Source organism: Lytechinus pictus, chromosome 7 (assembly GCF_037042905.1).
Source record: "Lytechinus pictus isolate F3 Inbred chromosome 7, Lp3.0, whole genome shotgun sequence".
Lineage (NCBI taxonomy): Eukaryota > Metazoa > Echinodermata > Echinoidea > Temnopleuroida > Toxopneustidae > Lytechinus > Lytechinus pictus.
The window spans coordinates 25,007,998-25,031,553 of NC_087251.1; the positions used below are offsets into that span (position 1 = coordinate 25,007,998).

Consider the following 23,556-nt stretch of genomic DNA (forward strand, 5'->3'; position numbering starts at 1 on the left):
AGAATGTAATAGTTGTATTTATATGACTGTTATTGCAGATTTACTTCTTATACATATACCTTTATAGTTTGAAGAAAAATAATAATAAAGAGTAGTATGCGTTGGAAAGTGAATAAAAACAAAAACATGGTAGTATTTTCAAATTTGCTCACAAACACAATTGCTGCCCATGCCTTGAGTAACAATATGGAAACGATTGTTTATTGTGCATTTATACACGTGAGCAAGCAGGCTACTGAGCGGGGCGACTCAAAAATCCCGCGTATTTAGCTGCTGGATACAATAGACTATACATTAAGAACATTTGCATATAGCGAGCTTATCGTTGCTACGGGCTGTTTGACGTCATCGTGTCGTCCGTGCTTCTGTCTGATAGCTCTTCATAGCAACCATGTAATCTCTCATTGTGACGTCAAGCTTATCCGTTTCAGTACACCAGCAGCGTCGAGTGTGCTTGTAGTAAAACTATTAACGTATTGTGCTGGTACAATGACTCGTTCCTTCCAAAAGATGACATCATTTTTCCATTGCCGGTGCGGAAAGTTTTCAGGACAGTCAAAGCATCCTGGATGGGAGGGACATGGATGACGTCATGTTTCTCGTCTTTCTTTGGACATCGTCCAATAAAACCATGAATGAACCTGTCAAATCCGACGGTGTTGTTTACCTGTGGTTTATTTTTAGAACTGATCTCGCAAAAGCACGTGGAATTGTTGTCAGTGGTTGAATTGAACATGGACCTACTACTCTAGTAGGTCCATGAATTGAAGGACTGAGATAAAAAATTTCCACACTTCGACCCCTCCCGGTTTTCAAGGAATGGAAAATGATAGTCAACCTATACATTTCAAATGTCATGATTATGGGTGTGATATACATTGTGATTGATAAAAATAATCTATTTATCAATGGTTTCTTGAGGCTTCGAAAATCTTTATGACATTACTATCTGGGGGTAGCTATAATTTATATAGCTTTATTACTGCGGTATAAGTATATGGTCATGATGATGTACACTGTAAAAATATTTGGTAAAATGTTTACCACCACGAGGGTAATATTATGTGTCCAACCGATTTGGGGGGCAGTATTTTACCCGATGCGGGAAACATAATTATTATTGTCCAGTATAAGGTTAAAAAATAAACAGCAATTACTTAAGAATGGGCAAATTTTCATCACGCTGGATAAATAAAAATGCCCCAAAGAAATGCCCAATGTTGGCTGGACACATAATTACCCTCATTGAGCGCTTTTACCCAATATTTTTTTAGAGTGTAGTCCGTCCACATGACATTTAACTAAGTACATTTTATCACTGATTTCAGCATTATCTGAAATTTGTGATTTTCATTATGTCGTCGTAACGAAATTGTTCTTTTGACATTTTCTGTGACTGTTTTAGAAGCCATTAACTAATCTAGCAAGCATGAGCTTGAGCTTCGATTAATAGAAAAGTGATTGGAGAGATAACTCGTATGTTCCATTTAGCTAAATTTCTGACCACAGAGCTTCAGAAAAATCCATTAATTCCATCCAGGTCCTTATTATTATTTTTTTTTACTATTGCTCAACCACTAACCCACCTGGCATTCGTAACCACGGTAACGAATTGTTGTTACTTGTGAAGCTGGTATTGTTTTTTTTTACCGTGAAAGATTTCTGCATTGATTTTGAAAGAGAGATCAATATGCCTAAAACATAATGTGATAATAACCGACAGCTTTCATGTGATTTTGATTTTTTTAAAACTCCCTTTTATGTGCTTTAACTATAATTCTGCCAACATGATTTTTTTTCTTCTAACATAATATCAATATATTGATCCTCCTTTATACAGCTTTGAACCTTGGACTGTAATCACTCAGCAGGAATCGATGGGGCTGTACTCGAAATCCCATGTCGAACACAATTCACCCAAGGAACAACACACTTTATCTATAGGTAAAACAATGAATTAAATACCCCCTCCATCAGGAGAATTACAAAAGCGAGGGCGTAAAAAAACCAAACAAACAAATAAAACTTGAAATATCACATCTATATTCCGGGGATGTGTCCACCGTTTCTACACAAATGCGGATATACCACATCCATAATTGATTATAAGGCGTAAAAGTAAATAAGATTTTAGTTTTGTTGATGATTAATGAAGAATTTCTTTACTATACAATTCCGGGTACGGATTATCAATTTTGTAAACTTTTACCTATTTAGTTTAGGTACACATTCTCGCATGTCGACAGTGTGAATCATTGTGAATGGTTTGCGGCAACTTAACGACCTATACTTTCAAAATGTGTTCTCAGTCTACAGATATGGGGCTTGGGAGGCCATGGACCCCAAAAAACTTCCACGACCAAGAAATAAAAGGGAGAAAAGGAAAGAAAAAGTAATGGAAAGTCATATTATTTTCTGAATATTAGGTTAAAATCTATCACGAAATTCGATTTTTGTGTAAAAAAGCTCGAGATTCGTGTTCGCTCGCTCCCTTCGCTTTCTCGCACTCTTTTTAGAACAATTGCCCCTATTTTGGGGCCCATTACGCTTTATACTGTTTTTCAATATTCATGAAATTTGAATTTTCGGTTTATATTTCGATTGGTGACTATGATTCTGCTCAAAGTTCGTATATATATATAGCCTGCAATTTAACTGTCAAAAATTTATTGTCGAGGTGTTATTCATTAATTATTTTCTATATTTAATCCCTGCAGATTTAGAAGATATGATGAAAGGAAGTGGGCAATCCAGTCCACAGCGTGCTAGTATTACATCAAGCAGTATCAGTAATACCCCGCCCACCACCCCACTAACACCCGGTACTCCTTTAAGTGGTCCGGGTACGCCTATCATACCCACTGGATCGCCATCTATTGCCTCCCAGTCACCACTTGGACCTCCCACCACGCCAAGCTACCCAGGACCATATCGACATCGACTTCCATCGTTCACGGAGAGCGACTCGCAATCGTCGACCCGCGACACGCTGTCAGACGATGCCGCCTCGCCGTCGGACTCGCAAAGCGACGTCGCATCTGTAGGAAGCGGTAGTACGGCTGAATGGGTGAACTTTGACATCACCCCTCTTGTTAAGAAGGAGCTCAAGGATGCCATCATTACGAGGAGAAAGACAAGAGGGTTACCCGATGTCAGAGTCGATTTTACTCCACGACTTCCAGACAAGGTGATAATCTATTATATGCTAAAAAAAAGATGTTTGAAGAAAAAATCTGTAGTTGTGATCGGAGTGCTTTATATTATGTTGGAAATCAATCGTCCATAAAATTTTTACCGTAGAATTAAGGTCAACATATCGGATGGAAAGGCACCAACAAGTAATCGATATTGATTCCCCCTCCAAAAACACACTAGAGCGCACAGTGTTATCATAACATTCTACAACTTATGATATTATTTTGTTTCTCCTCTATCGTCTCATGCATTTTCAAAACACATATTGAGAAGGAATTCCCCGACTATGGGAAGACAAAAAATATACCCAGCCAGTATATGATTATCTTTTAAAAAAAAAGCTTAACGAAAACGAAATGGGTGTATAGCGATGTCGAGGTAACCCCTATACGAAAAACAGCATTTGCTGATACGCTTTTCCATCCCACGAGTGGTAAATGACAATAAAAAGAAACGTGCGAAACGCGAGACTACCTTGAAGTGCTTGAGGTGTTAACAATACAAGTGACGTCATCAATGCTAGCTATTATGTAACGTATTGTATTCTGTATATCATCAAAGACGAGTGGTCTGTACAGGTCGAGTGGGATTTTCCGTTCGGCGTTAAAATGTTTTGTATTGTTACTGTCAAGCTAATCGTGATGACTGACAACAATGACAATAGACAGTATACAGTCTGAAGGTATATACACTCTTAAAAAGGTTGGGCAAAAATGCCAAATTATTAACCATCACTGGGCGACATACTGTCCACACAACTATTGGTTAAATCTGTCTAAATTGGGTAATAAAAACTATTAATTGGGTTAATAAATTTGCTCAATTGGATAATAATTGTCCAGAATATATATATTTTTTTACCAACATACATTACCCAACCCAGTGGACAGTATGTTGCCCAACATTTTAAGTGTGTATGGAAAAAAGGAGACAACAGGGGCGGCCTTATGGGATAAGTCCGCTAGCCATTAGGACCGGTATTCATAACGTGTAATTTCCTATACTCGAAGGTTCGCTAATCATAAAATGGAAGTGAGGTCTCTCGTCATACTCTAAGTACCATAAGTCACAAGGTGCGATATTCATAATGCGGGATGAGGGACGTTAATCGACATGAGGCCATTTACTCATAAGAATCGCAACTAATCAACAAAGTGGGTCGATCGCTAGTCATGAAACTAAAAGATGGTTGATACTCATAACAAGGCAAAAGCGATTTAGTGTCTCGCCCACTTATGAATATCACCAGAAATGTCGTGATTTGCGAGGGCACGCAACAGAATTGCATCGAAACTTCATTGTGAAATGACTGGGATGGAATAACACTTGTCATAAGAGACTTGCGCGTAAACTTTAATGTTGACCTGAAAATGACCTTTGACCTAATCATGTGACCTCCGACTGCAGCATAACATGCACGTCCCCCAAGTCCATCTACCATCCAAGTATGGTTGAAAAGCGACTTACGGTTGTGGAGTTATGTGTCATTAGGTTTGTGACGGACGGACGACATTTGGATCCCTATATGTCTCGCCTTCACCTCTGGTGGGCGAGACAAAAAGGAAAAGGGTTCATTAATCATAAGGACCGCTATTCATAAACCCACTAGAGTATAGCTAAACATAACAGAAGGGGGTCGCTATATAGTCGTATTAGCATAAAAATTTTCGCTAGTCATAATAGTAGAAAGGGTCAGTAGTCATAAGAAGAAGAGAATCGCTAGTCGTAATAGTAGAAAAGGGTCGCTAGTCATGATAGTAGATGAGGGTCGCCAGTCATAACAGGAGAAAAGGGTATCTAGTCATAATAGGAGTGTCGCTAATCATAATAGAAAAAATGCCCACCTTTCAATCCTGGACAAATATATTTCCGTCGACGGTTAAAGATATTATTTAATTTATGTGTGTTTTTATATGGAAAACATACAGTAAGATTGAAAAAAAAATTGCGAGCCCCCCCAAAAAAATACGTATTGATGTGGGTCAAAGCGACTCGGTATACTTCTCACTTCCATGCAAGGCAGAGGTGATGCAAAACAAATTATGATAATCATATAGAAAAACAGCTTTAGAATAAGATCCTGGTTCCATAGGCGGATCCAGGGGACTCGAAGCGGCAGTCCACACTATTGGCCGAGCAAAAAAAGTGACGGAAAAAAGGAAATAAAGAAGGAATATAAATGCAGAAGAAAGATAAAAGGAGATAGAAAAGTGAAAGAAATTAGAGGGGAATAACGATAAAAAAAACTGAAAAAGAATAATAACATTAACATATTAATGGCATATAAGTTCAGCGTATTTTAATCAACGAAATGTAACATGTTTCTGTTCTTATGACTGGCGACCCTCTTCTACTATTATGAATCGCAACCCTCTTCTACTATTATAACTGGCGACCTTCTTCTACTATTATGACTAGCAACCCTCTTCTACTATTATAACTGGCGACCTTCTTCTACTATTATGACTAGCAACCCTCTTCTACTATTATAACTGGCGACCTTCTTCTACTATTATGACTAGCAACCCTCTTCTACTATTATGACTATCGAACCTCTTCTACTATTATGACCGGTAACCCTCTTCTGCTATTATTTCTATCGAACCTCTTCTACCATGTCTACTATTATGACTGAATAGTGAACCCTTTTCCTTGTTATGACTAACGACCCTCTATTGACCCTTATGACTAGCGATCCTTAGGCGGCTCTTATATGACCAGCGGATGGATAAAAGTTTATATCTCATTTTTTCTCAATTAAAGAATTATAATGACCCAGACCTTTTTTCCATACCGTTCTCTTTTATCTTTTCTCCTCTCCCTTTTTTTAATTTTTTTTCTCCAGTACTTGAAAATCAAAGGAGGCAGTCACCCCCTGCAAACGAATGGTCCCCTCCTCATTAAAAAAATATCTTGCTCAAATCCCGTAGATCTATGTTTCTTATACCAGGAAAAACAGCAACTTCAATTTTCTTTTAGTGGGCATATTTTTATGTATATTTTATCTCATAACCTTTATTGTTGCATATACTTTGTCCTGAACATATTATAATTTTCGTCGAATTTTCATATTGTATTTATTCTTAAATTCTATTGTCCCTTATTTCTATGTTTTATGTAGCTAACCCCAGAAGAAGAAGAAAGACGTCGACATCAGAAGGAAAGAAACCGTGATGCTGCCTCAAAGTGTCGTAGTAAAAAGAGGGATGCTGTGGGACGACTTGTATATGTGAGTACCGCTATACTATATATTTCTTATATTGCATTCGATTCAAAAGAAATAGCAAATGCTATGATCAAATGCTATGACCCCCCCCCCCCTCCCCTGTATGTTTTAAACCAACATATTGGATTTGGCCTTTCACAAGCAAGAAACCAAAAGGTAGATATTAAACAATATGCACCCTCCACTAAAAAATAGTAAATACTAGTAGATCGAAATTCTTTAAATAACCCGTAAAAATGCATATTGTATAATACAAAGGAATCTGTGTTGTTTCCAAGATACTATATAAAAATAATTTGTATCCTCCATGGCCGAGTTATCATCCAATTGTGATTTAATGAAATAGTTGACAACTATATAGCTGTATGGATATATTTTTATATTGACCGTGAATAATAATTGGCTCTAACTTCGTACAGTTTGAAGGAGATGGCAACATGCAAGCTTCAGAAAAAAACATTAACTTACCCATGTTAACTCGTTTTCTTACGTATATATACATGTACATCTAGATTGATATGGTGCGTTGCAAGAAACTTAAAAATCAATGGTAAGTCCCCAAATCAAGCGTAATGAAGCTTTGCAAGAGAGTTGAGAGATGGATTGCAATTGAATCCAAATTATTGCGTGGACTTACACCACATGATTCCAGAACATGATTTAGGGACTCAGATTACTTCGGAAGTTTCTTGCAGCGCCCCATTAGCTTTCAGGTATTACACAAATCAAAACGAATGGCACAAAATATGTTATACCAAGTTACGTAATGTATGAGAGGCATATAAGGAATTCGAAACCTGTAAAATTGTGTATAAGTCTATTAACTTAATGTTCTCTGTTATTTTCCGCTGAAGGAAGCACAGCAGCTAGAAACAGAGAATACAAAGCTTCGAGAAGAAATGAAAGCGCTTGAAACAGAAAGAGGCCAGCTACAGTTCCTCCTTGACATGCACTCCTCAAAGTGTATGATGCAGCAGGCATCACCACCGATCACCAACCCTTCATCAATCATCCAGATCACAGACTCAACTGGCGAATCGATATCAGTCCCACTTCTCATCCAGGATACGGATGAGACAACCATACAAGATTTGCATGCCTTGAGCGAGACAGTGGTGATCGGAGCAAAGACGGAAGCGACAACGCCAATGGCAGAGTCGGCATCGTCTTACGGATCATCATGCTTCCCTCCAACACCGTCAACAACTCATAGCCACAGTTGCACGGAACCCTCAACTCCTGCCACCCCAACGAGTGTAAATATGGATGCACCCGTATTTCCTACCATATCGTTAAGCTCTATTCCAGTGACCACAGTTGTAGATCATAGTACTTTCCAGGAATGCACCAGTGGCTCGCCAATCGCTTCTCTTGCCAGTAGTTCCACAATGATTACCGATGCCTTCACCATGCCAGACATTGCAGATTTCCATCCGGTCGTACCTCCAACGCCTGAATTGCTAGATGACAACAACGACCCATTTTCCGAATCGTTCGTCCAACAATATCTTGGTGGCGATCCATTACTATCTTCAGACTTTTCTCTGCCGAACATTGCGGACAACTCGACAATCCTTGACAGTTATCTTAGTACCAAATCTGCTTCGGCAGACGTATCGATGGCCGACGCAGAATGCACTGCAGAAAGCGGACAGATCTTACCTTCGACAGGGAGGTCAATCAGCGGTGATGGCTACACTGAACACCAGCAGCCTTTGCTGGATATTCATTTTCCTCAAGGTGAAGCGGGGGGAATAAACCTAGTTTCTTCAAGAGTGGACAACCCCAATCGTGATGCATCCGAAATTCTCTCATTATCAGCCTTGCTTGGAGTCTCACTGGGCGATTTTGACGGAACAATTGATGACACATCGCCTATCAGTATACCTTCAAATATAGTGCAATAGGTCTTTTGTGTAGCATTCTTGATAGTTTTCAGAGTTACAAATCCTTGCCCGGGATATACTGATGATGTATAATGTTATTTCGGTGCATGTTTTGACCAAACGAAGAATGGACAGCGCACATACGGCACTTTTGATCTAATCACGATCGTCAATATTCTTTTTTGTCGTATCTTCTTGTTTGTGGTAAAATGGATTAAATCCATATTATGCTTTCATACATAATTGGAGAATTAATCACGTTGTTTAGATGGATTCCTGTGGCCGTTTCATAAAGCTGTTCGTAAGTTAAGAGCGACTTTAAGAAAGACTGGTGAACCTTCTTACGCGCTAAACCATCGCCAATGAACATTTGGGTCGTCATTCGGCTCTAATCAGAGCTACCGGGCCACATTCGGTTCGATTCTTGCCACTATTTGGGTGGCATTCGGCTTTATTCGGAATGGCCAAAATTGATTCGGGTCAATTCTTGGCGATTCTGCGCTTAATCGGGACCAATTCCTTTGTATTCGGGGAGCTCCCCCAATCGGAGACGAATAGGTTCCGAGTCCATCCGAATCAGGCCATATTTGGGCAGAATCGTTTCAAATTTATTCGGGAGAAATCGGTTTTGGAGTAACCCTGGGTTTAAAGAAAAAGAGAGAGAGAGATTTGCCCCGAATGTTTTAGCAGCTGAAATATCTGATCAGTATCTCGATCTCAGTCGCTGTACGTCGTGTATTGCTTATCTATTGCAAAGTGTGAATCTATGTGTCGTATTTGTAATGTTTTCAGAAAGCATATTTTTATGTTTATTTTTCATCAAATGAACTGAGTGTATTATAAGCTGAATAATCCATGCAGATTGAAAAAAAAAATACTCTTCAAGATTCTTTTTTATTGTAATCAGATATATGCAAAATGCATTCAATGTTTATTAATTTGATAATAATTATACTCAGCTATGACATTTTTAATGTATTTAATGGAATATGATCAATAATACTTTGAATGAGAAATCGAATCATACACATTATACATGTATGTTTACCTATAGGTTCTGTCTTTCAATAAAAAATGAAATTATATGACCCTGTCTTTAAATAAAATCATATTCTATAATGGAGGCAATGAGGCAAAAAACACAAAAAACAGGAGACTGAGTTTGGATATGAAGCTGTCTTTCCGAAAGGAAAATACGAGGGAGAGAAGCGAGCTATGGTAAAAAAAAATAGACAATTTTAAGTGATGTCATAATTTGGCACGCAAGAAAGTTAATGATAGAAAACACGAAGACAATTTTTTATGGAACCCCCTCCCCTTCATAAGAATGCTAGCGGATGCAAGTGAAAGCTGACAATTTTAAGCTTCTGAATCTCTTATTTCCCAAAGCTTCTCTGAGATAACCATGATGCACCTTTTTTTCATGCCTCCATTTAAATTGAACAATTACGACCTGTAATGGAAAGGATTAACACGGTTTAAATCCACGTGGCATGTGTGTATATGATTGGATTATCTTATTTGGAACTTGGTAATTATATATATATATATATATATTAAATTATATACTTTCACTTCGTACTCTCATTTCAATGTGCTATTTTCTTGAATTTGAAGTGACCTTTTTTTATTCTACTAAAAGATGTAATTGTTACATATTGATAAGGAACTTTTCACAGTCTACCTCTCATCAGGAGCTTTGATCATATTTGTATTTCTTTCGGTTTTCAGTTACATAATTAAAAGCAATTTTCATAATCGGTGAACCTGAATTTGAGGTATTCTTTCTACATGCTGTAAAGGTGCTAACACTAAGTACACATAAAACAACATTTTCATGATTATTCCTTTAATATTGTTTGAAGTTGATATAAACAAAATAAGCCTACAATTAATAATAAAACACTTATTAGTACAACGATTAATAATTGTATAGTTTTGATATAACAAAGCAAGAACTAGTTTAAATATGCCATTAGTAAATGTACACTAACTAATTAACAACAATTAGTGTTTTTAATACAAATAAATGTGGCATGTTAAGAGGTAAGTAACTAAGAAGGGTTTCTAATTGAGGAAAACGCATGTTGCTCTAAGAACTGAGATTTGTGAACCATGTGGCAATTTTGAAGCAAATTTGTTGTTTTGATAAACTATTAAGTGTTTCAGAAGTAGGATCTAAGTTCAAGGCATTCATTTTAATGATGTAGGTGCTACCAGTTCCACTGTACATAGACACTTTGAGGTATCACATAAAAAAGCGATTGATAATTGTAGTTATAGTTTTGATATAACAAATTAAGAACTAGTTTTAATGTGCCATTTGAAAGAAAAATCTGTGAGCATTTAAGCAACTACGAACGGTTTCTAATTCAGGAAAACGCATGTTGCTCTAAGAATTGAAATTTTTAAATCCAATATGATCACATTCGTATTATTTTTATCATGATACATATTTTGTGCATAGTTTAAAAAAAGGCTGTATATGTTATTTGTGAGCCTGTGAATAAACGATCTGAAATATCAGAAACCATACAATATTTTATAGGCATGATATGTAGGATGTTTTATGCCAGCAGTGAATGCATGCAAAATAAAAAAGGGGGTCCGAGAGAAAACTAGTGTTAAACATGGGAAAAGTGTATGTGAACAAATAATTTATTAAAAGGGGTGTGGGCGAGAGTTTGGGAGAGAGATGAGAGAGGGGGGGAAGGGGAGGTTTTTTTTTCTTCAAAAATAAGGGTGGTTTTGAAAGACTGGTCAATGGTCAATCGCGGGGTCAAACGTATTTAGGGTATGTTTTTTTCCAAAGTTTTTTTTTTCTAAGATTAGCCAAACGTGTTTAGGGTATGTTTTTTCCCAAAGCTTTTTCCTCCTCGTTTCTGAAGTGTTCAGGTTCTTCCTGATTGTGGTATTTTAACCATAACTGCACTGGGGGGTAAGCAATACCCATGAATATAGTTTTGTCTATATTTGAATATTTTGTTAGCAAGACAAAACTTGTTTAGAGATCATATTCTGGCGACAACTTGTTTAGGGGCCAAAATGTGTTAATGGAGCTCGCGAAAAACTTGTTTAGGGGATTATTTTGCACACATAAAACTCGTTTGGAAATAATTTGGCCACGCGTGTATACAGTTATACATTTGACTGCCCCCCCCCCCCCCCCCGGGAGAGAGAGAGCCGAGATGAGGATGAGCAAATTCAGTTTCGGTTAATACAAAATACTCTTGGTCTTAGCTGGGATGGACACACAAGCGCAAATGCTGCCATCTCTTGGTCGTTATAGGTCTAGTCATTAAGATCTTGAATGTGGGGAATCACGGAATTCTATATTTCCGTGGGGGACATCAGTGATGTGCATGGGCGGAAATCCCAGGGGGACGCGTCCCCCTTCCCAAAATAGTAGGGGGGACACAATATCAAATGTCCCCCTACTATTTTTGGTCTTTTAAGATGGAAAGAAATACATCATTCAAAATGGAAATAAAACATGTATTTTGGACGAGATGACCTTCCTTTTAGGGGTGATAACCTATTTTTTTTCTTCTTTTTTGGGGGTTGTCAAATTTTCCAGCCCCTGGTCCCATAGGCGGCGGAAGCGGGAGGGACGTGTCCCCCCCCCTAAATTTTAGGTGGAGGACGATCCCCCCATAAATTTTTGGCTTCCGCCGCCAATGCCTGGTCCCCCTACCTTTGGGGAGAGCTTTCCGCCCTTGGTGATGTGAATACGATTGTGCCATTCTGAGGGGTAAAACTCGTATGTGAATTGCAATCTGAATCCATCAAGCTACCTGTTGATATTTACAGTTGCCTTTGTACAGTAAAATAAAAAATACATAAACAAAATCTACTTATTACACGAGAAGAGATCATTTACTCATATGAAAACATATACGAAGACAATGAAAAGACACCACAATACCATATTGTAAATATATTTTCAAATAATTCCGAACTTAATCTTCCTCTTTATTAAGACTTCATGGATACCATATTAAGTAAATCTTATTTGTTAACGGTGATTACTACGATGGGAGGGGTTGACAAGTTAATGATATCCCCCAAGCAAAATAAATAAAATAATTTAACAAACAAATAAAATATTAAAAAAAGATTATGGTTACTGGTTTGATCAGAAGAAAACATTCATGTTGAAAACATGATACAAAAATAAGACACATTACCAATCACTACATTATACAGTCGACCTTTATTTTGCAAGAAAAATGGGTGAAAAATATGGCACACATTTTGTAGAAAATGGGAAACCATCCAAAAGGTTATTATTTGTCATGATGAAGGGTATTTTCATTTATAATTTAATATTGATTCACTTTCTCCCAAACTCCTTTTATTTTGCTGACCATTTGATGGCAGATTGGAGGTGTCCTTTTAAGTATAACACAATATTTCCACTATTTTCATAAATTTATACAAGGTACATGTATATATTTTGGTATTCATTTATTTATTTTTTTAATATGGACGAATGCCTTTTCTTCTTCTTATGTATCTCGTGATGTTACTATGTCTTTCATGAACTCAAATAGCATGCTTCCTGCATGAGCAACTGCCATTGTTGAATCTCAACAATAGAGGGGGCTATACAAGTATCTGCATTGATCAGCGGAGAGGTGGGGATGTCATGGTGGAGTGGTCTAGGGCTGTAAGGCACTTCCACAGCTTCATCGCTAGTCTAGATTCTAGACGTCGGTGTACTTGTTATTTCTCTCCCCTTGCTTCATTCTCCCCTGCGCGCCATCCCCAGTGATCGCGCTATCCCCTCACAAATCGTGGGCTGTTTTCATTTCGGGCGTAGAGGTCGAGGATTGTGTTATTGATCAACTGAAAAGCAGAACAGTCCTGGCAAAGGACTACTTCATCGCAGGCATAGAAGTCTGGAGTTCTATCCCCCCCCCCCTGGCATGGCACTTATGCTTTTGAGAAAGGCAAAAAAAATGTTTTATCTGCATTGCTCTTTAGTCCTATATTAAATACATGAAGTTTTATAATAATCGGGATAATGAAAATACTAATTATATCCTGATTATATTTTGCCATCTATCTAGAGATAATTTATTCTGAGGTGCACTAGTGACTATTATTATCATTATTTGTTACTACATGTATAATCATACATTTTGATGGTGCGCGCATGTGTACAATTACTTGCACTGATTGTAACGGCATGCTTTTCTTTACTACGAAAATATCCACAAAAAATACATAGCTTCTCAAAAATATGTATATGAAAATCTGGATTAGGAGTCAGAGACACCAAAAGAAACAAAACAACCCTCTTTTTTTTATTGTGCTACTTTAAATGTATAGAGTGGTTTAGAGCTTTTTTAAAAAATATATATATATATTATATATATTTATATTTTCTAGTATCACTAATCATCTCAATTCCACATCTTTGATTACATGCCCAAACTGAGATACAAGTATGGACCCCAAGTTGTGCATAAACCTTGGACTATAATAAATTTTTCACATTTTCATAATTGCATTTCACTTATTTTTTTGCATTATTAGTGATTTATGAACTTAGAATGCACCACTGAACCACACTTGCTTTCTTTCTAGCATGAGAAAAGTTTTCACTTCTCGACCAAGGTTTTTTGTTTATAAAGCAATTCATAATACAACCAAACTAGACCCGAATATGAAGAAAATGAAGTGTGATTTTTAATCTTTTTGTGATTTTGACTACATTTCAAATGATACATAGCAGTGACAATTAATGTTTATACCTTATAGCAGAAATGTTCCACATATACACATTTAAACTTCAGCTAATGGGCAATTCAATGAAATATGCACGTCCGACCCCTAAATGTGGGACCTTCATGAAATTTTCTGTCTCTGATTTCTGGTTCTTTTGACAGTCTGTAATGCTCTCAAATGGCCATGACTTGGTCAGTTCATGAAGTGAAGTAAAACTCAAGAAAATGGAGGTCGGATGTACAAAACTGTAGATTATTTAATGGAAATATTGATTATTTTATGGAAATGTCCTAATGTAAACAGAAGTAATTCAGAAAACCCTTTTTATTTGGGGGGATGCTATTCATAATACAGTTGAGGGTAAATTTGTTTGTAACTGTTGGAAAAGTTAATTCGCCCATATTGATTGATTGATTCATTGATTATAATTAGATTGATAAGCCAGAGTACTATTGAAATAGGACATTTTGATTACAATTTTACAGTCTCCTTCTTTCATGGCAATGAACCATTTGATCTCACTTTTGCATATTATATCACATTAATAACCATTTGTAGGTAGTGAGTCATTATAACATTATAACAAGACTACTTGTGTACTGGTCTGACACAAAGATATACATGTATAAGACCAGGAGTTTAGGGTTCTGTATCATAATTTAATTAATTCTTTCAAGCATTTAAATGAACGTAATATGATTAAATACATGAGGAACAAAGAATACATAACGTCAAAGACATATAAGTTTACAAGAAAAAAAAGCATTGAGAGGGAAGCAGCCAAGAAGAAGAGAATTTCCTTATAATATGGCCGACCCAAATTACTTTTTAATAAAACTAATTATAAAGGTTTGCAGTGGAGTGCTTATATCAAAGAGCAACTTTGATTGGTTCCTGCCCTGTGTTTGGAGCAAAGTGTACATGCAACAATGGTCTTGATTGGCCCTTATCACCAGGCAATTGAATGCACACCTTTGTATCTGACAGCTCAGAATAGCCAGCTTTTCATCTAGCATTACACTCAAAATCACAATTTTCTAAATCCCAAGGAATTGGGCATTGATATATGGGAAAAGTACAGATAGATCATACGTCTATTAAGCTGCAATGTCCAGTTCTGCAGATGGCGTTCAAATCGGCACCCAACACAAGCTGTGAGAAATGTGCAATATTTTCTGAACTCCATTACAAGACACCATCCTCATTTCAAATAGGGTGTTGTGACAGCACCAACACCCATCACAACACTGTAGATGAAATTATCCAATCTCCTGTGCAAGCCTTAACTTACATTGAAGCATGGTGGGATGAGTTGATGGTGTGTGTGCCTTTACATAAAAAAACAGCCACTAAGTTCTGTTAACAATTCTTTTCCTGCAGTTCTGAAAAAATATGTAGAGAGCTTCTAACGGCTGCGCAAAGGTACTTTCAATGCTCTCTGTACAGTTGAGTATCGCTGTTCTGCAAGTAAAGACAATTACCAAAAATACATGATTGGATAATCCTGGTTCTGTAATATAAACAGATACAAGAAATATTGACAATCAATTGTTACTCTTTGTACACGGTTAGCCACATTATCACAGTTGTATTTAATTTGGATTGTATCTTTAATGATACAGTACTTAGGTACTACTTGGAAGACCTGACACATCTAATATATTAAAAACAAATATATAAAATATATTTCACTAGAAAAAAAATTCAAGCACTGAAAATGGAACATATCATTGAAGAAAGACTTAGAATAATATGTGAGGATGATATCTGGAAGACGTTTACTTTTATGACCGGGAATGGATCAATCATGATTCATGTTGCCGTTTAAATTTTGAAACCGACATTGAACACACCTTTAGTCCCAACTGCAGGTTTCATACTTTGTTCAAGAGATATTCAATATAAATTATCTTTGATGTGCATTCACTGACCTTGTCATACTTCATCTTCATTGAGAAGCATATTGGCGATCCCATTCTTGATAGGAAACTTTCTTCCAGACTCTGGACAAACAAGATTACCTTCAACTATTTCAACCTGTCATTAAAGAAGACAGTAGCATATAAGAGTGTTCAAAATTAAAACTGTGTTGGCACAAAATATATAGCTTACTTATATGTATACTTGTACTTAAACAAAGGCATATAATGAAATGCAAGAAAGAAATATTTCTTCTCACTGTAAATGTTAAAGTTCCAGGTGCAAAGTCATGCACATCAGTAAAATTATTAAACTGTGCTCTTGTTAAACAATGAAAACACAATACAAACATATTTCAAATAGCTCACACATGTACAACATTCTATGAAAAATATTAGAAAGATCATTTCCCTCTATATAAAGGGAACTCAAAAGGAAATAATACAAGCGAAATTAAAAAAATATTCAAAGTCTGGATTTTAATTATTTACTGAATTTTTCAGTTAAAGAATTAGAATGAATTAGATATGAACTATGTCGGTGCTCTAATCATATTATGGATGTTTAAAGAGTACATATGCCAGCTGGTGTTGGCCTCTTGGCCGTAGCTTATTTTAGTTGCACAATCATTCCTCGAAGTTTGCTTCGTATTTAGCTTTATCTGCCATTAACTAACCAGTTGGTCCAGGTTATTTAATATACCTACACCTGGTGCTATGTAAACTTACCTCTAGCAACACTCTATGAGCTTCTTTCAAGAATTCTTCATCACTCTCATAGTTTTCTATCAGTTGAGGAGGTAGGTTACCATTCACATTGAGCTGGAAAATATATTGATAACATATGCTCACTGTAGGCTAACTACATTATGCAAACTTACACAGTGAAAAGAAAGAGGCCATTGATAATACAAATATCAACAACAACAAAGAAAGAAAGAAATTTAAAGAAATTTCACATTAACATTAATTTTTGCCAAAAAAAATGTATTACAATCATAATACACCCAATTCCCAATATTTTCTAGAAGTAGTGAATAACAATATTCTATTTTCATGCAATCAACCTTCATGTGGTTGCTTCTATGAAAGTGCATTGACTCAGGGACTGTTACCATTAATGATTAATTCTTATGTATGTCACATCAGGATATACGTATGTTCTTTAATACAGTATTTGAACTGCAAAAGATCTGTATCCTCTTGTAAATCATTCATATGAGTGGGTTATAAAACATATATACTACATGTATGCACTATTTAAATACATCATCAGGTTTTCATCATTTCATTAAGTATAAAAACGTGAGTATGATACGGTAGGCCTACATCTTTTTCTGGTTGCAGAGAAAATGATAAGTGAAAATATGAAAAAGAAAAACATAATGGATATTGGACATGTTATGAAATAAAACGACTTACGCTGCATGCTGTATCATAAAGGGCAGTCCAGTCTATTCTTGGAATCATTCTAGCGATGAAGTCTGGGTTAAATTCAACTTCCAGCGTCCTTGTATTTTCAGGCTGTAATAGCAAACATGAACATACACTGTATTACAAAGTCAAAGAGAACAGTAATAAGCACTTGCTTCTTGAGAACAGTTGTGCAGTATCAGTCCCTCAGCTCAGATGAAGAACACTCAAAGATTTTCTTTCGCTGAATGCATATTATCACATTTTCATAGGTTTAATTTAGAAATTCAAATTCAATGCAACAACATAGAGGGCATAGCATTCTACAGAAAATTAATTGTACGTCTAAATTACGGTTGGCTCTTACAGTAGAGGCACCGGTCTGAAAATGAGAATCATCCCTAGTAGTACTATCTTCTTTTATTATTATTTCTCCTCACAAGAAATCTAAAAAAAGGTTCATTCACCTGTTAAATGCCAATACCAATCCAGTGGATGGTTCATTAATCATGGGGTATCGTATTACAACTATGGGATGACAGCAATTAAACGGACAAGTCTATTCTAATAAAAAGTTGATTTGAATAAAAGGAGAAAAATCCAACAAGCATAACTCTGAAAATTTTCATAGAAATAGAAAGTTATGTCATTTTAAAGTTTCGCTTAAATTCACAAAACAGTTATATGCACATCCTGGCCTGATCGGTATGCATAAAATGAGAGGACTGACAGCATCACCCACTCACTATATTGTATTTCATTATATGAAATATGAAATATTTTCATTTTCACCTCATTGTCATGTCAAGCAAAGATTTATTCCTCACTGAACATGTGAAAAAACAATCCCACCCGCACCTCTTATTTAGTTACTAACTGCATGTACTGGTCTGTTGATCTACTGCCATGCCATTTGGCATTATCATCATCATGAAATAAAATAAGTCACCAGTCCAGATTCACCGCCATTTGTTTCATCCGTGCTGGTGACATCCTTCCAACAGGGGCGGGCCCTGGGAACAATTTTTCATTCCGCTTTTATATAGTCCAGCGCTTACTTCTACATCGGAACGACATCTCTTAACTTCTAAGCGCTTTACCAATAGTAATACCATGTTTTCAATTACATTCACAGATCTGCAGATAGACCCTATACTATAGTATACCCCGGTCATTTTTTTTCGCGGTAGACTATACGTATATGAATAGGACGCAATCCCTGGCGCTGGCGGCGAGCTCTGTGGAGAGTAAACACACGTTGGTGAATGATATTTACTCTTTACCAGGACTCAGCCTCCTGGCTAGGCCTAACTTTGTTCTTCTAAAAGTTCTAACGTTAGTTCTAACGTAATACTTTACAAAATTAGAAGACGTCTCACTCTCAGTCTCACTCAGTCCAACTCCATGCAGTCCAGGGTGACCAGACGTCCCGTATTTCCCGGGATCGTCCCGTATTTTGCTCCTTTGTCCCGGCGTCCCGACAAATCCTTCACGGGATGCCTATTTGTCCCCGTATTTCAGAATATTGAACAAAATATAGTTAATATATTTAAAAGTGGAGAATTTTCATCAAATAACCAACAGATGACGAAGCAGAGATCGGGGCAGAGATAACAATAAAATCGATAACTGTAAACTTGTGCAAGTTCTGCGGTGATTTTCTTGCTAACTCAACACCATGAATACATTGCAAATGAATGTGTGGCAGGCTACTAGCTCGGCATGGTGGATCGGAGCAGATTCTCAATGGTGCAAACAATCTCACATGATAAACAGTTTTTCCACCAAAATCATCACAAAATCGGCGGGGAATTTTTATTATGATATTATATTACTGATTTGGTGATGTAATCAGAGGAACAAGTTATCAAGTTTTCATAATTATATTGATCTAGTATTGTTTCAGCTCTTGTTTTGAGTCTTGTGATCGATGCGATCTTGTAATGGGATGGGCCTAAGAGAGATTCCTTGTGTGTGATGCATGCTGCGTTGTTTCATCTAATATTTAAATTTGACAATGTTTCACTTTGAAATTTTATTGTTATACCGAGGTTTTCACCTGACTGCTAAGAAAGCACGAATGCCTGTGAGCAAGTAACCAGAGGCCATCGGCTTAAGGTCCTCTCAGAGGGACCTGGTAATGAGGATGAATGCCTTACCAAAGGGCACTAGCGCACCACTTGGGAATCGAACCCGGGTCACCGGAATCCGAAACCCCCGCTCTACTGACTGAGCTATCGCGCCTCCTTCATTTTTTAAACATTTTAGGTTTTTTTTATAAAAAAAAATATATATATAGAAGTTTGAACTATTTCCTCTTTCGTTCTTTTCTTCTTGCCCCTTTTTCATTCCATGAATCTTTATTTCCTGATTTTTAGTCTCTCTCTATCTCTGTTCATTTTTCTGTCTTTCCTTCTTTCTTTTTTAAATTTACTTTTTTTATTTACTTCATTAATTTTCTTTCCTTAAACTTTGCTTTGCTTCCTTCTCCCTTCCTCTCCTTTTTATCTTTGTTCATTCTCTAATCTACTACTACTAGTTCCATTACTTTTTTTTTCATTCTCTCCTCCCTCTGTTTCATCCTTTCTTTCATTCTTTATTTAATTTTTCCCTTCTAATTATTTTCCCTTATTCTTTCTTTCTTTCCCTCCCTTCCTGTTTTTCTTCTTTCTTTGTTTCTTTTTCATTTTCTGAAGGAAACATTTTTCTTTCCTCCATTCTTTCTTTCCGCTTCCTCCTTTTTTCTTACCCTTTTCCTTTCTCTCCTTTATTTTTTAATTCTTTCACACATTTGTTCATCTTCCATTTCTTTCAGTTTTTCTTTTTCTTTTTTCAATTCAAAGAATGACGGAAACCTTTAATCTCTGTTATTCTTTATTTCATCCTTCTTTTATTCTAACTTCCTTTTTTCCTGCATTTTCCCTTTTTTCTTTCTTTCTTCTTTCAATTCATCTCTTTTCTTTCTCTCCTTCATTCTTTCGTTCATCCTCCCTTCCAATTGTTTATTTTTTTTACAACTTACAAGTCTAACACTGTGTCTGTGTACAGTGTAGCCTTCTTTGTTGATCTTCTTTTTATTAAGACCTGGCTCGGCCTCGGTCGATCCGCTTGTGCAGCGTGCTTTGACCTTTGTCGATTCTCCTGTAATCTGTATTTCACTTTGTGAAATCTGGTCACCCTGATGCAGTCTCACTTCTGTCTTTTCTGAAATTTATATTCTTATCTTAAAACTTAGTCTTTATGCCTTTAATACCTTTATACCGCATCTACTGGAAAAATACAGTTGTGTCTGCACTACTATTAACTAACGTTAGGTTCTAACTTTAATGTTAGATCTATTCTAGGCCTACCGTAGACAGCTGGCAGCCGTCTGTTACTCTGTTTCGAGGAGTTTTTTAACATTTTTTTTTTTTTTTAATTTCTCCTCATACACAGACGGCTCGCTAGCGTGCAGCCACCATTAGGGGACTTGCAATGCAAAATCCCCCCGTCGGGGCTCTTCAATTTTTGTCTTTAATGAGTAAAAATTTTGAAAATTCACGCGACCAAAATGCAAATTAATATTCCCTCTTGGCATCAATTGCCAAAAAACGGAGAAAAATCAAGTTAAAAGGAACAAAAACAGTGACTTACCTCGGCTGTCGCGCAAATTCACTTCCTCGTTTTATCCGATCTTAAGTACATAAACATATGGCCATTGAGTCCCCTGTACAGATCGCGCTAGAACTTCGGTCTCTGTATTTGGTGAGTGAAGCCAACGGAGTTCAGCTGAACAACCAACATAACACAGACCGAAGCTTTTGGTCTAGGCCTACCGGTACTTAAAAATAAAGTTAGATCTATTTTAACTGTTTAATCTTATTTAACTGTTTAATCTTCACTTCAGATCTTAGTCTTGACTTAGTATCTTACCTCTATTTTTAAAGGGTATCCATTTTTCACTCCTTTGACATGAGAAGTCAGCATATTATGTGTAAGTAACTTCATTGTCCTAACTACTGTCGATCTCATCTAACGTCAACGACAACGATGCGAAATCTTGTATCTAATGGTAATGCGCGTGTAATTGCGTGCATGCATGCATTACATTTCAATTGACATGGGGGCTGCCATATTTAAACCGTAATGCACGATGGGATACATAAACTAGTCTATACCTCAGACTAGGAAATAGAGAAAAATATCTATTTGATTAGTATCTAATTACTTATTTGTTCATATAGATACATATGTGTGTAATTGTGTATATATATGTATTTTATATGAGTATGAGGCCACATAGACGATGGTCATTGTTCTGTTTGTTTTAGAATAATATATCTCTCTTCTCTGAGTCTGGAATAAAATTATTGGAAATGTTTTTTTGACTGATTTGAGTAGGTATGGGTGTCAACATTTACCCCAAAAAAAGTTAGGAGGAATACGGGTTGGGGAAAGTGCTTTTTTTCAAGGTCAAAGGTCAATGACCTTTTCGTACATACTGTATAATGGTATCTCTGAGATGGAAAGGCGCAGGTTGGTGATAATGGTGTCAAAATGCACAAATTCTTACCAGAATATCAAATAGAATAAAATTAATGACCTAAAATGCACATTCACCTATAAAATTCAAGGTCAAAGCCTTTCAAAAGGTCAATGACCTTTTTTACATTATATACCATACCGTATAATGGTATCTCTGAGATGATAAGGTACATGCTGGTGATCATGGTGTCAAAATGTACAGATTCTTACAAGAAGATCAAATGAAATAAACTTAAGTACCTAGAATGCACATTCACCAATAAAATTCAAGGTCAAAGCTTTTCAAAGGTCAATGACCTATTTACATTATATACCATACTGTATAATGGTATCCCTGAGATGAAAAAGCACAGGTTGGTGATCATGGTGTCAAAATGCACAGATTCTTACCAGAAGATCAAATGGAATAAAATTAAGTACCTAGAATGCACATTCACGCATAAAATTTAAGGCCAAAGGTCAATGACCTTTTATACTACATATACCATATTATATAATTGTATCTCTAAGATAAAACGGTGCGGGTTGGTGTTCTTGGTGTCAAAACACGCATATTCTTACAGGAAGATAAAATAAAATTAAGCATAGAGAATGCACATTCACCCATAAAATTCAAGGACAAAGGTCAATGTCCTTTTTAACATTAGATGATAATAATGGTATCTCTGAGATAAAACACCGCAGGTTGGTGATCTTGGTGCCAAAATCCAAAGACTTGTACAAGAAGATTAAACAACACTAAAATAAGTATAAAGAATAAACTTTCACCCTTGAAATCCTAGATCAGAAGAAATATATAATCTATATGATGTAAAAATAACCCAAAACAATATCTTTTGTGTTCATATTTTATATCTGAATAATATGTAAATAACCATGGCTAATTTGTAATGAAAACATGGAGGTTTCATAATTTCGGTCTGAAATAATGAAGGCCATGGAGAATGTATTTTGGGGTCAGAGGTCAATGAGCCCTTTCCAAAATATCAGTGGAAATGAAGTTTAAAAAGTTGATAACCAAATAACACTTTTTCATATACTGCGATGCATTGCCAAAAGCACTGAAAAAATACATGAAATCAAGTATATAATTTGAAATGATTTTTATCTTAAGTAGCAGCATTTAATGCATCATTATATCTAAATCAAGGTTGTCGTGTCTTTTCTCTCCAGCGATAGGCCACTCATCTCAATGCTATAATAAATACTATAAACTATTAGCTTAATCTTCTGAAAATGGATAGGACAGGTCTAACTCTCATGTCACAGCAAGCATCATCTGAGAGCATTTCCAAACAGCAGAGGGATGATGATGAAATGAAGGCCATCATTAGAGCTGCAGCTTCTGTCATATACATGTAGTAAATTATATATATATCAACTTCAACAAAGGTAAATTCCCGTATTATTAGTACCTTTCATCAGTTCATTGCGAGCTGCCAGAATCTCTTGTGATGCTAATGCTGCAAGACAAACCTTCATATCTGCTCTCTGCCGTACGTCACCCATGATGCTATTTCTACTAGGTATCAGTTTGTACAAGGATCATGTTTTTGGTCCAGAAAACTGATTGTTAGCATGCACAAATTAGGCATATAACAATGCCATTCAAAAGGAGATAATAGCTTACAAGTACACATCCATCGACCTAACAAAACTC

The 23,556-nt window shown here is 36.3% G+C and overlaps 2 protein-coding genes across 3 annotated transcripts; one reads left to right on the forward strand and one right to left on the reverse strand.

The window, feature by feature from the left end:
• Positions 1–128: 128 nt before the first annotated feature.
• Positions 129–9,588, forward strand: LOC129264692 (protein c-Fos-like). Its single transcript, XM_054902610.2, has 4 exons — positions 129–1,944; positions 2,718–3,187; positions 6,317–6,424; positions 7,276–9,588. Exons 1-4 carry the CDS (start codon positions 1,878–1,880, stop codon positions 8,326–8,328), a joined length of 1,698 nt encoding a protein of 565 aa, XP_054758585.1. The 5' UTR covers positions 129–1,877; the 3' UTR covers positions 8,329–9,588.
• Positions 9,589–13,979: 4,391 nt separating this feature from the next.
• Positions 13,980–21,527, reverse strand: LOC129264691 (multifunctional methyltransferase subunit TRM112-like protein). Of its 2 annotated transcripts, none has more exons than XM_054902608.2 (5): positions 21,285–21,527; positions 17,382–17,483; positions 16,689–16,781; positions 15,972–16,077; positions 13,980–15,501 (listed from the first exon to the last, which is right to left on the reverse strand). In XM_054902608.2, the coding sequence occupies exons 1-4, from the start codon at positions 21,381–21,383 to the stop codon at positions 15,976–15,978; spliced, it is 396 nt and encodes a 131-aa protein (XP_054758583.2). In that variant the 5' UTR covers positions 21,384–21,527; the 3' UTR covers positions 13,980–15,501; positions 15,972–15,975. The 2 variants fall into 2 exon arrangements, with proteins under 2 accessions (XP_054758583.2, XP_063958382.1); XM_064102312.1 differs by having other exon boundaries at positions 13,980–15,550.
• Between the last annotated feature and the right edge of the window lie 2,029 nt (positions 21,528–23,556).

What these genes read in the sequence shown, in the direction of transcription:
- LOC129264692 (XM_054902610.2), top strand. Translation starts at nt 1,878, where the DNA reads ATGGGGCTGTACTCGAAATCCCATGTCGAACACAATTCACCCAAGGAA. An exon ending in ACAACACACTTTATCTATAG is followed by an intron (nt 1,945 to 2,717) that starts GTAAAACAATGA and finishes TAATCCCTGCAG; the next exon opens with ATTTAGAAGATATGATGAAA. An exon ending in CTCCACGACTTCCAGACAAG is followed by an intron (nt 3,188 to 6,316) that starts GTGATAATCTAT and finishes TGTTTTATGTAG; the next exon opens with CTAACCCCAGAAGAAGAAGA.
- LOC129264691 (XM_054902608.2), bottom strand. Translation starts at nt 21,383, where the DNA reads ATGAGATCGACAGTAGTTAGGACAATGAAGTTACTTACACATAATATG. An exon ending in GATACCCTTTAAAAATAGAG is followed by an intron (nt 17,484 to 21,284) that starts GTAAGATACTAA and finishes TTGCTATTACAG; the next exon opens with CCTGAAAATACAAGGACGCT. An exon ending in CTCATAGAGTGTTGCTAGAG is followed by an intron (nt 16,078 to 16,688) that starts GTAAGTTTACAT and finishes CTTTAATGACAG; the next exon opens with GTTGAAATAGTTGAAGGTAA.